The sequence below is a fragment of the Mus caroli genome, unplaced genomic scaffold (assembly GCF_978045245.1).
Source record: "Mus caroli unplaced genomic scaffold, Mus_caroli_1 scaffold_16, whole genome shotgun sequence".
NCBI lineage: Eukaryota > Metazoa > Chordata > Mammalia > Rodentia > Muridae > Mus > Mus caroli.
The window spans coordinates 65,262,148-65,277,905 of NW_028227271.1; the positions used below are offsets into that span (position 1 = coordinate 65,262,148).

The window sequence follows — 15,758 nt, forward strand, 5'->3', positions numbered from 1 at the left end:
CAACTTTCAAACACAGTCCTACTCGTTTTTTAATTAAATAGTTGTCATTGTGGGGTACCTGGAAATTCAACTTCTTTCCAAACTTTGATTCTACAAACCATGGATGATGCACTAGAATCCTCTTAAAGAGTTTATTTAATTATATAAATTTGCTTTGCCCATTCCTCAAGTTTCTGTAAACCATTGGTTTGTAAATTAGTAGTATTCTCAACACCTTAATATTATATGTGAGAGAATGATAAAAACAAAGGTTAACTCACAAAATATACTACATACAATAATAAAAATCAATGCACTTTTTGATTAGTTTCCAAATTATTAAAGCAATAGAAATATTGCTTTGCTTCATCTAGTAGCAATACATTTATCAGATATTTCAAGAATTGTATAAGATAGCACAAACCTTAATATTATAAGATATTAAACCCAGAAGAAATCTTAGAAGTAATTTATATTCATTCTTTTATTTTACAGATTATAAAAAGGAACTATAAGATGAAGTGTCCCATTTTAAGTTCTTCTATTTAAGTTAATCAATGTAATTCTGATAATTCTCATAGAATAATCAAACAGATGAAAACTAATTATACAATGGCAATCACTTTTTCCTCCCAAAAGATAAAAGAAACAATTTTTAATAGTTTGAAGCGTAAAGCAATCCTTATTTTAAGTAACCCTTAATGTCTGTGCAATTCAATGTCTTTCACAACTAAACTGATACAAAATAATGTTTCCTTATCTTTCAGTTTGATTAAACTCATATGCAATTTTTACTTGTTAAGGAAATACCATCTAAAGAGAAAATTAATGGAAGCTGTATCTTGTATTATATCTTGTATTGGCATGTCCATATAACTTGCTCCCCTTTTGTTCTTTCTGTGTCCTCACTGTACCTCAAGAGACATAATTAATTGCTAAGGATGGATCCACATGAAAGAGCCTGAAAATTATAATAAACAGTTATTTTTTTGTATTCTCCTGGGAGATTACAAAAAGAATTTTAATAGTTTTATAACTAAAAATAGATGTATAAAATATTTGTATTCTCTATAAGGATTATCTGACAATGTTTCAATGAACTTAACTCTTTGGGGCTAGCATAAGTCAAAAAATTCACTCAGCCACTGTTGAGAGCAAAAGCCTATAACATGAGAGGCAGCTCAGCATTTACAAGATCAATTTTTAAAACACACGTTGAACCTTGTAGTCTTTTATCTCAGAACTTGGATGATTTCACCCATTCCACTCAATGAATGCCTTTCTATATAAATTAAGACACTCATATTACAGCTCTCCTACTCGAATGAAAATCTAAAAATATTAAAAAAGAAATTCAAGGCTGTCTTCCCTGAACTAAAATCCAAATTGTTTTCCATTGTCTTTTACTTTCCTGATACCAACCTCAGATTAGGTAAGAGTGAGAGTATGGAAGGGTAGGAGGGGCATAGGTGGGGGAAATGGAGGAGACAGAGGGCGGAAGGGAGGGAGGGAGGGAGGGAGGGAAGGAAGGAGAGAGGGAGAGGCAGAGAGAGAAGAATGTGAGCCATACTGTCTCTGGCATCTTCCTGGCTCAATAAACCTCATGCAGCTTAACTAAAATAGAGAGAGATTTAAAGTTGTTCATGATATAACATGTTTTCACAGAATACTTCAATATTTTACTATACTTAATTGATTAGGATTTTTAATTCACTGCAAAGGTATCATACATTAGAAACTAAGATTTGTATTTTCAACCAATTAAGCTATAGTCAGATATCATCAGATACTTCTGGTTTTGGTCTAAGTTGAGTAACAAAGATCAGATTTTGCCTCCTGCCTGAACAAAAAGCAGAAAAGCATGGAATAATCTGTTATTTGGTTTGGTGTTCTGGGATTCGAGATCATGTACACTAGGCAAGCACGCTATCACTGGACTGTGTCTGCAGACCTGTTTCACTTTGAGACATGGTCTTCCCAGGCTCAGAGACCTCTGAGGAAGTGAAGGTGCTAAGAATGTAAGAACCAAAGGGTGGGGAGTGTGGAGTGAAAGAGTATCCTCCCAACATGACAAGACGCTCATGAGCACATAGCAGCTGTGGTGGTTTGTACACGACCTGCACAAGATCAGTCTACTGAACAGTCCAGCATGAAGTGAGGAAGGAGCCAGGCAGCTCCTGCCCCGTGCTAAACAGCACCTGCCCATCGATGGCTGTTAGGAGAGAAAGTCTTTTCAGTGGAGCACAATGCTCCACTGAAGGGTCCCAGCAGCATATGGTCAACACTGAATAGATTCAGTGGGTTATTTGAAAGAACGAGAGTGAAGAAGAGGGAGAGGATGAAATTGGGACTGAAGAGAGCTGGAGGGTAGAGGAGGCAAAAATGATCAAAATACATATAAGTATGTATGTGATCTCAAATAATAAATTCTAAATATTGTATTTTTAAGGTGATTAAAATGACACAACAAAGGACAGTGCTAGTTTAAGACAGACTATGAGCTAAGCTGCATAATAAATCTCAGGCCTATACTGTTCAAGAATTCCCAGGACAGTAAGAGGAAGCATACATAGGTAGAGCCTGAAGATGACTCACAGAGGACACTGAGAGGCTGCTGGGAAGATTCTGTAGGTATTTTTAATTTAGGGAAAATGAAAAAAGCATTACATTGGAATTTGAGAGAAGACACAAAACCCAATCACAAAAGAGCTCACATGATATGCACTCACTGATAAGTGGATATTAGCCCATAAACTTAGAATACCCAAGATACAATTTGCAAAACACATGAAACTCAAGAAGAAAGACCAAAGTGTGGATACTTCATTTCTCCTTAGAATAGGGAACAAAATACCCATGGAAAGAGTTACAGAGACAAAGTTTGGAGCTGAAATGGAAGGAAAGACCATCCAGAGACTGCCCCACCCGGGGATCCATTCCATAATCAGCGACAAAACGCAGACACTATTGCATATGCCAGCAAGATTTTGCCAACAGAACCCTGGTATTGCTGTCTCTTGTGAGGCTATGCCAGTGCCTGGCAAATACAGAAGTGGATGCTCACAGTCATCTATAAGATGGAACACAGAGCCCCCAATGGAGAAGCTAGAGAAAGCACCCAATGAGCTGAAGGGGTCTGCAACCCTATAGGTGGAACAACAATATGAACTAACCAGTACCCTCAGAGCTCGTGTCTCTTGCTGCATATGTAGCAGAAGATGACCTAATCGCCCATCATTTGCAGGAGAGGCCCTTGGTCTTGCAAAGACCCCATTATATGTCCCAGTACAGGGGAATGCCAGGGCCAGGAAGTGGGAGTGGGTGGATTGGAGAGCAGGGCAGGGGGAGGGTATAGGGGACTTTGGGTATAACATTTGAAATGTAAATAAAGAAAATATCTAATAAAAAATTGTTCAAAATAAAAAAAAAAAGAAATTAGGAGCATGTGATTTCTACATCACAGAAGAAAAGTGTATTAAAACCTCACTTTGCCCATAAGAAACTAAAAGAGTCAACCAAAGGAAGCAGAAGTAATGAGAACCAAAACATAATTTAGCAATGGAGAAAATTCAAGTAAGAAGTTGGTTCTTTGATTGTCTGTTTTGTCCCTATGGAATTGTCCTTTGAGAAGCTTCGTTTGAGCTATATAAATAAAAGACATGTACCAATCAGATAGCAAATAACTTTTCCAGGTGGCACTGAAATAAACACAGCTTCCTCCATTACATGAATGAAAGAGGGATACTCCTAGCAATAGCGATTTTAGCCACGGTTAGAAATCTGCCTCGTCTGGAGGGAAACTGCTATGTTCTTTTGTTTATTACTGTTAATTTTATTATTATTATTATTATTATTATTGTATGGTAAAGTACTTGCAGATAAAAAGAAATCACATAGTGTTATTAAAAAATGAAGTTGGTTCTTTAGATCAATAAAATATCAAATATGTAGCCAAATTCAACAAAAAAGAAAGATTTGAATTAGCAAAATAAAAAATGATATAGCAATAGCCCTGATTCTATGCATAACTTAAAATAATAGATAATGAAGATTTTTATATCGATAAATTTAATAATGTACATGAAAATGGACAGATTCCTAGAGAGATCTAATTATGAAAACTTATTCACACATACAAAAAATAACTTTGAATCAAATAAAAACTTTTTAAGTATTTTGTTTTGTTTTGTTTTGTTGTTGTTGTTGTTGTTGTTGTTGTTTCGAGACAGGGTCTCTCTGTATAGCCCTGGCTGTCCTGGAACTCACTCTGTAGACCAGGCTGGCCTCAAACTCAGAAATCTGCCTGCCTGCCTCTGCCTCCCAAGTGCTCGGATTAAAGGCGTACGCCACTATTTTAAAACCTTCTCTGAATAAATAAATAAAACTTTATTCCCAGATAACTTTACAGATAAAAATATAACAAATATTTTTAATAATTAAAATAATAAAATAGACTCGTGTCATGGAGTGGCACAAGAATGGCAACTCAGTTGTTCTGCATGTACATCAGACTTCAACAAGTGAAATAATATCAACTCTATCCTATACGAACTCTTCTGTGACGTTAAAGAGAGCAGATAGCTTTCTAATCCTCTCCATTAGGCCAGTGTGATAGTAATTTCAAAATCAAGTTAAGACAGCTGCAAACCAAACACAGTAATATATATATATCATGACCAAATGGAGTAATACAAAGTTGGTTTCAATATACATGGCCATATTTTAAAAAAATAATAACCTCAGTAGATGACAAAAGGCATTTGGGAAAGTTCAATGACTATTTAAGATCTTTAAAAACAATAAAGGAATTCTTAGCAAATTTGTAATTGATGGTACCTATGAAAAATTATAGGTAACATTATACCTAATATTGGGAGACTGAATATGTTCCTCCTAAGACTAAGAATGGCTGCTCATATAGCTTCTATGTAAAATTATACTGATGTATCAATTCATATATAAACACACACATACACACACACACGCAATTTGTTGAGGTTTTCTTTTAGTGTTTATTTTAACACTAAGTACTGGCCTCCAAGTTCTGGAGTAGGCTCGTAGCTTCTGGGACCCATGTCCAAGTTAATTCTGAATGGTGACTAAAGATGCCAACAGCCAATAGCTGGGGAGAAGAGACATAGGTGAGGTTTGGGTTTCTCAGCCTTGACACCATGTGGACAGGAAAGAAGACATGCAGGAAAGTTGAAAAGAAAGCTGCCATGGGCTAGGGGCCAAAAGAATGTGGCCCAAAGGGCCACCTAATTGGAGCTAAGAGCAGCCCAGATGAAACATAGTAAATAATAACTTCGGTTATGGATAGGAGGTAGATTCTAACAATATAAAGGATAGGTAGTTGCCCGCCCAACTATTGTGCTGCTTAAGACATACTAAAATATAAAGACTGTCTGTGTGTGTGTCTTTTATCTGGGAACTTAAACCATTAAGGTGGGAAGGAATCCTGTGACAAGATTTTTTTAATATTATTACTCCATATATTCATATATACACATTCATACATACACAAACACACATACATGTACACAGAAACCATCATCAAGTAAACCAACAATGGATTAGTATTGGGCAAACAAAACATTGAGAGAAACAATAAGAAAATGAAGACATGAAATCACACAGGAAAACTAATTCCCACAATTATTCCCAGATGATGTACATAAAGATTAGTTCTGTATGTAAGAACTGTATAAGTAATTAGTATGGTGATAAGATATTCATTAGGAAAGAAATTCCAAAGCACTTAGTGAAAGAGCATTGCTAATACTGGCTTTGACAATTTAACAAAGTTTCTGAGTGTCGCTCACACACTCACTAAAGTGGATAGAGAAAAGAAGTCTAATATCAATATTAAATGGTCTTTAAATTCAATACTGAATGTTATTTCATAAGTATGAAAACAAAAACAAGTAAAGCTTCCAAAGCTATAACATGAAAAACTGAGTCTCAGAACTAGAATGGGCCTGTTTCAAATATCCCAGGAAGAAAAATTATCTACAAAGTTTGTGAAAGTATCATAGTAAGAGAGAAACATATTAGAACTCTGCATTAATCAGATGTGTTGCTCTAAGACTCAATCTGAGTCTCCCTGGATCAGTGTTTTCATTATCCATGCAGAGGACAGAACAATTATTCTCCAAACGTTCAGTGAAATTGAAAGTCAAAGGCCTATGACTTTAACCAAAAATCATAAGCTGATATGAAACAGTTAAAATTACCTTCCACATTCAGAAAAAACTAAAAACTTTTCTGTAAGATAAGCACAACACAGGTGTTTGTTCTTTGATTAATCTCAGAATCAATTTCAGTTGTCTGATTTTATTTGCAATAAGTATTAGTAAATAGTCGTGTTCCAGTATTGTACCTTGTTTGAGCGTAATGACACTCGACCTCCACATCGAGCACAGAACTTGGTTTGGCAATAGGAACAATTATGGCCGCATCCATCTGCAAATTTTGTCTTGTGGCAGATGCCGCAGGTCGGGGCATCAGCCTTCTGCTCTTGCTGCTGCTGCGACTCCTCTGCCATCTTCTTGACTTGCTCCTTATACACTTCAAATTGTTGGTGCAGCTTTCTGCAGGAAAGGAAAGGGGGTTAAACACTGGCTTCCCAATGATCAAAATCGCAATCCGTAGACATCATTTTATAATCAAAATACACAAGATAAGAATAAAGTACAAAATTTAACCTGAAAACTACAGAATAATATCTTGCTTACATGACACACTCATGTATATGTATATATGATATATATATATCATAAATGTTGAAATTAGTTCTATCTTCGATATACATATTAAGTATAAAAGTAACTGATTATGTTTGTGGAACATTTCCTTGAATATTAAACAAAATTTCTACCATTATTTTTCAATAGTTTAGCTTCAGAAATACAGGAAGCCAATTTTATATACACAAAGAAGCCATAACCTATTATTTTTAAATCAGTGAGACAGTTTCATCTAGAGTGAACTAAAGAATTTCACAGAGAGATAAATGCATCTGTTCACCCAGTCTGAATACAACTTAGCTGTAAAAAGAGAATACTGTGAAATATTGTCATCTAACAAATAAAAGTAAAGCCAAATACACTTCCAAATTAAAGCTCTCTAGCCTAGCAGCTGTCACAACAATTAAGAGGGCGTGCTACTCTACAGAGGACCCACGGTTTGGCTCCCAGCCCCAGCTCAAGATAACTTGTTAACTCCAGCCCCAGGAGTTTTGACACCCTCTTCTGATATCTTGCACACACGTGCACATGCACACACACATAAATAAAAATAAAATGAAACAAGAAGAAAACTAGATTGAGAGAAAATACATCTTAGAAAGATGTTTCATTTACTATTATTATAAACTTTTCTATTGTATTTATAAAGACAATTTTAAATGTTTCATAACAATAATTAACTTAAGACTTAGAAAACTGAAAATGATATCAACTCCAATTCTACCGATGACAAAGAATGATAATTTACAAAATTATAACTTATTTTGAGCCCATCAGAAAAGAAGTTATCAGGCAAAAAAATCTAAATCCAAGAACACCAAGTGTAACTGGTCCAACTTTGGCAATAACAGGAAAAGGAAGTAGTACCATACAGATAGGTAAAGGGATTGTATTATTTTATTATGTAGGTTGTTTGTTTTTGAGATAGCATCTCATGCATCCAAGGATGACCTTGAACTTGCCACATATTCAAAGATGAGCTGGACTTCTCATACTCGAGTTTCAAGTCCATTGCTGGTATTACAGGCATACACAACCACATCCATGTTCTATGGTTCTCGGGACTGAAAGAAAGGCTTCACACATTCTAGGTAAGCATTCTGTCTGAGAAGCTCCATCTCCAGAGAGAGATCAATTAACAAACTGCAATAGCAAGATTCAGTTAAATGACAGCTTCAAACGGCTAAAGACCAAGATTCAAAGAATGCTGATAATCACAAGTTCTTTTTCCTTCATATGTACTCTGGAAGACTTGAAAACATAGACAAAAGAAATAAATCCCTACTTCTGGAGAAGTGCATATTGTAGGCATTAAAAGGTAAACTGGCCGCTGATGTACAGACATGACTTCCTGACTCTGATAAAATAGTAAAAGCTTTATTTAAGCCACAGGGAAGAAAAGTAGGCTCCGTTGATTAAGATAAAGGCAAAAAGCCATCATAGCTAATAACAAGATTTAAGAAGAAAACCCTTTTTCCAGAATGCAGGAAATAAAAACCAAAAAACTTGATACCAGGATCCTACCCAAATACAAATAAAATATCTCTTATCATTAAGACATAGGAGGCTACTGGCCTGCTGTAGATTGCTTTTATCATGTTTAGGTATGGGCCTTGAATTCCCAAAAACATCAAATAATACCATTAAAAATGGGGTGCAGAGCTTAACAAAGTATTCTCACCTGAGGAATACCGAATGGCTGAGAAGCACCTGAAAAAATGTTCAGCATCGTTAATCATCAGGGAAATGCAAATCAAAACAACCCTGAGATTCCACCTCACACCAGTCAGAATGGCTAAGATCAAAAACTCATGTGACATCAGATGTTGGCGAGGATGTGGAGAAAGAGGAACACTCCTCCATTGTTGGTGGGATTGCAAGCTTGTACAACCATTCTGGAAATCAGTCTGGCGGTTCCTAAGAAAACTGGACACAGTGCTACCGGAGGATCCCGCAATATCTCTCTTGGGCATATAGCCAGAAGATGTTCCAACCGGTAAGAAGGACACATGCTCCACTATGTTCATAGCAGCCTTATTTATAATAGCCAGAAGCTGGAAAGAACCCAGATGCCCCTCAACAGAGGAATGGATACAGAAAATGTGGTACATTTACACAATGGAGTACTACTCAGCTATTAAAAAGAATGAATTTATGAAATTCCTAGGCAAATGGATGGACCTGGAGGGCATCATCCTGAGTGAGGTAACCCAATCACAAAAGAACTCACATGATATGTACTCACTGATAAGTGGATATTAGCCCAGATACTTAGAATACCCAAGATATACGATACAATTTGTTAAACTCATGAAACTCAAGAAGAAGAAGACCAAAGTGTGGACACTGTGCCCCTTCTTAGAATTGGGAACAAAACACCCATGGAAGGAGTTACAGAGACAATGTTTGGAGCTGAGACGAAAGGACAGACCATCTAGAGACTGCCATATCCAAGGATCCATCCCATAATCAGCCTCCAAACGCTGACACCATTGCATACACTAGCAAGATTTTGCTGAAAGGACCCTGATATAGCTGTCTCTTGTGAGACTATGCCAGAGCCTAGCAAACACAGAAGTGGATGCTCACAGTCAGCTATTGGATGGATCACAGGGCCCCCAATGGAAGAGCTAGAGAAAGTACCCAAGGAGCTAAAGGGCTCTGCGACCCTATAGGTGGAACAACAATATGAACTAACCAGTACCCCGGAGCTCATGTCTCTAGCTGCATATGTATCAGAAGATGGCCTAGTCGGTCATCAGTGGAAAGAGAGGCCCCTTGGTCTTGCAAACTTTATATGCCTCAGTATAGGGGAACGCCAGGGCCAAGAAGTGGGAGTGGGTGGGTAGGGGAGTGGGTGGGGGAGGGTATGGGGGACTTTTGGGATAGCATTGGAAATGTAAATGAAGAAAATACCTAATTTAAAAAAAAGACATAGGAGGAAGCTCCTACCTCCAAACTTGATCCAGAATTGGAAATCAAAGCATAACTGTTCCATGGATAGGAGAGAGAAAACTCGTAAGATGACCTATGCTCAAGGTCAGGTAACTAGAACCTGTCAAAACTGGAAGGTAAGAAACATAGAGAACACCTACTTCTCTCCACAGCAATCACCAAGCAATAAGCATCAGAAGTCAACTGCTTGTAAAGATTCAAGTGCATGGGGAGCAATATATGCAATCTTCATATGAGGTAATGTGTGTAAGGTCAGCAGGACGGAAGCAACTTCTAGTCCTCGAGCATCTCTTATAAGTGCATGCAAAAGCAACTCGCTTCCTTTGAAGAATTTTATGACTATGTTCCACTGAAGTCAGTGATGGTGATAACAAAATCCAAACCTATCTGAATTCTTGATTTGCCTCATGTTTCAGCTCTCAACACCAGCAGCCTGATGGGAAGGAACTGTCCACTTCAAGGTATGCAACTCAAAGACATAGCACAAAGAGATGGAGATAAGAATAAATAATCTGTGGCAAGAGACACAATGGATTTGGAAATAATCACATTCTGGAGGGATTGGGGCTGGAACACAGGAGGAATGGAAGAGAGAAAACAGGAGTGCTATAATTATATTTTAATTAAAAGTTTTTAATTATTAAGATAAAGACTATATATATATATATACACACACAAAAGGTGCATATCATTTATGAACAAATGGTTATCTTATGCATAACAGATAATGTCCTCTTATAGAAAGAAATGAAAGAGTTCCTTAAAAGGAAAGAAAAAAAAAGACTCAGCTGTAGACTGCCTATAAGACTCACTTCACCACTAAGGAAGGATTCACAGATTGAAAGCAGGACTGAGAAAATATTCCATGCAAGTGGAAATCCACAAAGTAAAGATATGAAACATACTTTATATCTAATAGACAACTATATTTAAAACTGTAAAAAGATACAAAGAAAGTTCTATTATAATAAATTCATCAAAATCTATTATGAACACTGAAGCAGCAAAATGCATACAGTTAATGAGACAGTAAACAAGAGTAAAGAGCTCTATTAGCTCACTGTCAACAATGGATAGAGCATATAAGCAGAAAATCAATATAAAATAAAGTCTTGAAGTGAACTTTAGATCAAATAAGACAAAAATAAGTAATATTTCCATACCAAAATAGTAGAATACATATTTATCTCAAGAGCACACATGCACAACACTTCATGATATGAAACATAAAACAACATGAAAGATTTTGAAATTTTCACAAATATGTGGAAATTAAATAACATATCCATTGTTAATTCGTTGAACATTGTTATAAAGAAGAAAACTCTTATAGTGACCTATAAGTCTGGAATCTCTAGTCATGTGCCAAATGATGATCCTCCAGCTGCATAGATAATGCTACCTTCATGAAATTGTAATATAGCTCTAACCTGGGTGTATACAGTAAACTGTCCTGTTTAGGTTCGTTATTATACTGTATGATATCTGCAGAGTGACCAAGTCATTGAATCACACATTTCTCATATGTCCCCACTGTTAAGCGACATACATCTGTACAAGGGACAAGTCCACATCTTCAACCCCAAGTTTCACACTATTTCTTTTGTTACCTTCTAAAGTTACCCTTTCTTTTAATACTTTACACGCAACATAATGTGTTCCATTACATGTTCCCCCTGCCTTAGATCCATAGCTCGTTCTCTAGTCCTGTATCCCTCTATGCATCATCTATTTGTCTGCCTATCATCTATCTATGTATCTATCTGTGTAACTATCTCTCTATCTATCTATCCATCCATCTGTCTGCTACATACCTACTTACCTGCCTATCTATCTACCCCAGTGTCTGTGTAGTTCAGGCTGGCCTAGAACTCAAGATCCTCCTGCTTAGACTCAACAGAGAGGATTGCAGATGTGTGCTATCAAGTCTCACAGAAGAAAAGACTCTCAAACCTGAAATCATGCCCAAGGCATGTACAGTAGTGAGAGCACTGAAGTCTAACTATTTTTATTTCATAAAAGTCCTAATCCAAATTTTGGTGTATGTTCTATATCAATTTCTTCACTAAAGAACTCATTAAATTTAGTATCTTCTAAAGCAAATGTCACTCAGTGAAATAACAGAACTTTTAAATTTGTGTTTACTGCTATTCCCTGAAAATCTGACCGCCAGCCTCTTAGTTTTATTGTTGTCACTTTAAACATTTGTTGTCATTTTAAGCTCTCCACAGACTAATAATTTACACTATACTTTAAAGGTCACCTGTGGAAGGATTGTTCCATAAAACTTAAAACACTTTCCATTGTGAAGCCATACCTTTTTATATTTCTAGACTGCTGTTAAATTTATTTTCTCCCTTTCTACAGATCCATCTTTAATATTTATAATCTTTATAGATACAGTATCCAAACTTTGAATTATTTTTGAGGTAGTGTTTAGATGATGGATTTTTGTAATGATTGGGACAAAAAATGTTGCTCCAAAAGGATCTTGCACTGAATGTGTGATACTTAGCTGAGGAAATTTTGTGGAGGTTACAGAAATGTTGGGAGGTAGGGCAGCTGAAGGATTCTGGTCATTAGGGGTGGATCCTGAAGCAGTAGTTCTCAGCCTGTGGGTGACAACTCCCTTTAGAGTCGTGTGTCAGATACTCTGCATATCAAATATTTACAGTATAACTATAAGAGTAGCAAAATTAGTTATGAAGTAGCAACAAAGGAATATTTTTGATTGGGGATCAGCACAACATGAGAAATTGTATTAAAGGATCCCAGCTTTAGGAAGGTTGAGAACCACTGTCCTAAAGGTTATTGAGGGCATCTTCTTCCTAGCCCCTACTTCCTTCAGACCTCTTTCTCTCTCTTCCTCCAATCTCCACACAATCTGTCTGTCTATCATGAGGTATCCAGTCTCGGTCATATGCTCCTACTGCTATGTTCTGCTCAACTGATGAATGTGGCCAAGCACCAAGGACTAAATCTTTTGAAATCATGAACCAAAATAAATGCCTTCTCCCTTATTTCTGTCTCATCTTATGTTATAGAAACAATAGATGCGACAGGATCTTAAGACTTCTGGTGAGTGGAGCACAGCTTCTGCTCCAATCCAATTGCGCGGGACCTGAGACTGCATTAGTTAGGGAAGCAGAAACCGGCCTGAGTAGGGCCACAGGCCTCATCCGGCAGGATCAGCGCTGGGATAGCGGGAGCGCAGGGTTGCCTGACACCCGCCAGCTACCCACGACCCCCGCCGCAGGATTTTGGGACTGCTGGTGAGTGGAACACAGCTTCTGATCCAGTCCAATCACGCGGGACCTGAGACTGCTCTGGTTGGGGAGAGAGAAATCCGGCCTACAATGGGCCACAACCCTCTTCCGGTCAGAAAAGCACCAGGGCAGCTGGGGCGCAGGGTCGGCTGACACTCGCCAGCTACCCACAACACCCGCCACAGGATCTTAAGACTTCTGGTGAGTGGAGCACAGCTTCTGCCCCAATCCAATTGTGCGGGACCTGAGACTGCATTAGTTAGGGAAGCAGAAACCAGCCTGAGTAGGGCCACAGGCCTCATCCGGCCGGATCAGCGCCTGGGTAGCGGGAGAGCAGGGTTGCCTGACACCCCACAAGCTACCCACGACCCCCGCCGCAGGATTTTGGGACTGCTGGTGAGTGGAACACAGCTTCTGCTCCAATCTTTAAACAGTGACAACGATAACAACTAACCCCAGAGATTACCAGATGGCGAAAGGTAAACGTAATAATCTTACTAACAGAAACCAAGACCACTCACCATCATCAGAACCCAGCACCCCCACTTCGCCCAGTCCAGGGCACCCCAACACACCGGAAAAGCTAGACACGGATTTAAAAGCATATCTCCTGATGATGATAGAGGACTTCAAGAAGGACTTTAATAACACACTTAAAGAAATGCAGGAGAACACTGCTAAACAGGCAGAAGACAATAAAGAGGAAGCACAAAAATCCCTTAAAGAATTGCAGGAGAACACTGCTAAAGAGTTACAAATCCTTAAAGAAAAACAGGATAACATAATCAAACAGGTAGAAGTCCTTACAGAAAAACAGGAAAACACATCCAAACAGATGATGGAAATGAACAAAACCATACTAGACCTAAAAAGGGAAGTAGACACAATAAAGAAAACCCAAAATGAGGCAACGCTGGAGATAGAAACCCTAGGAAAGAAATCTGGAACCATAGATACGAGCATCAGCAACAGAATACAAGAGATGGAAGAGAGAATCTCAGGTGCAGAAGATTCCATAGAGAACATCGGCACAACAATCAAGGAAAATGTAAAATGCAAAAAGATCCTAACTCAAAACATCCAAGAAATACAGGACGCAATGAGAAGACCAAACCTACGGATAATAGGAGTGGATGAGAATGAAGATTTTCAACTCAAAAGACCAGCAAACATCTTCAACAAAATTATAGAAGAAAACTTCCCAAATCTAAAGAAAGAGATGCCCATGAACATACAAGAAGCCTACAGAACTCCAAATAGACTGGACCAGAAAAGAAATACCTCCCGACACATTATAATCAGAACAACAAATGCTCTAAATAAAGATAGAATACTAAAAGCAGTAAGAGAAAAAGGCCAAGTAACATATAAAGGCAAGCCTATCAGAATTACACCAGATTTTTCACCAGAGACTATGAAAGCCAGAAGATCCTGGACGGATGTTATACAGACACTAAAAGAACACAAATTCCAGCCCAGGCTACTATACCCAGCCAAACTCTCAATTAACATAGATGGAGAAACCAAAGTATTCCACGACAAAACCAAATTCACACATTATCTCTCCACGAATCCAGCCCTTCAAAGGATAATAACAGAAAAAAACCAATACAAGGACAGGAACCACGCCCTAGAAACAACAAGAAGGTAATCCCTCAACAAACCTAAAAGAAGACAGCCACAAGAACAAAATGCCAACTTTAACAACAAAAATAACAGGAAACAACAATTACTTTTCCTTAATATCTCTTAATATCAATGGACTCAACTCCCCGATAAAAAGACATAGACTAACAAACTGGCTACACAAACAAGACCCAACATTTTGCTGCTTACAGGAAACTCATCTCAGAGAAAAGGATAGACACTACCTCAGAATGAAAGGATGGAAAACAATTTTCCAAGCAAATGGCATGAAGAAACAAGCTGGAGTAGCCATTCTAATATCTGATAAGATTGACTTCCAACCCAAAGTCATTAAAAAAGACAGGGAGGGACACTTCATACTCATCAAAGGTAAAATCCTCCAAGAGGAACTATCAATCCTGAATATCTATGCTCCAAATACAAAGGCAGCCACATTCATTAAAGAAACTTTAGTAAATCTCAAAGCACACATTGCACCTCATACAATAATAGTGGGAGACTTCAACACACCACTTTCACCAATGGACAGATCATGGAAACAGAAACTAAACAGGGACACAGTGAAACTAACAGAAATTATGAATCAAATGGATCTGGCAGATATCTACAGAACATTCTATCCTAAAACAAAAGGATATACCTTCTTCTCAGCACCTCATGGTACCTTCTCCAAAATTGACCACATAATTGGTCACAAAGCAGGCCTCAACAGATACAAAAATATTGAAATTGTCCCATGCATCCTATCAGATCACCATGGACTAAGGCTGATCTTCAATAACAAAATAAATAATAGAAAGCCAACCTTCACGTGGAAACTGAACAACACTCTTCTCAATGATACCTTGGTCAAGGAAGGAATAAAGAAAGAAATTAAGAACTTTTTAGAGTTCAATGAAAATGAAGCCACAACATACCCAAACTTATGGGACGCAATGAAAGCATTTCTAAGAGGAAAACTCATAGCTCTGAGTGCCTCCAAAAGGAAACTAGAGAGAGCACACATTAGCAGCTTGACAACACACCTAAAAGCACTAGAACAAAAGGAAGCAAATTCACCCAAGAGGAGTAGACGGCAGGAAATAATCAAACTCAGGGGTGAAATCAACAAAGTGGAAACAAGAAAAACTATTCAAAGAATCAACCAATCAAGGAGCTGGTTCTT

At 37.7% G+C, this 15,758-nt stretch overlaps 1 protein-coding gene across 44 annotated transcripts in view; it reads right to left on the minus strand.

The window, feature by feature from the left end:
• Positions 1-15,758, minus strand: part of Rims2 (regulating synaptic membrane exocytosis 2) — a 522,550-nt gene that overhangs the window by 420,179 nt on the left and 86,613 nt on the right. For all 44 annotated transcript variants that reach the window (XM_085831890.1, XM_085831897.1, XM_085831895.1 and 41 more), the window contains one exon: positions 6,359-6,569. In XM_085831890.1, coding sequence (XP_085688016.1) covers positions 6,359-6,569 — 211 coding nt within the window. The remainder of the gene's footprint in view (positions 1-6,358; positions 6,570-15,758) is intronic.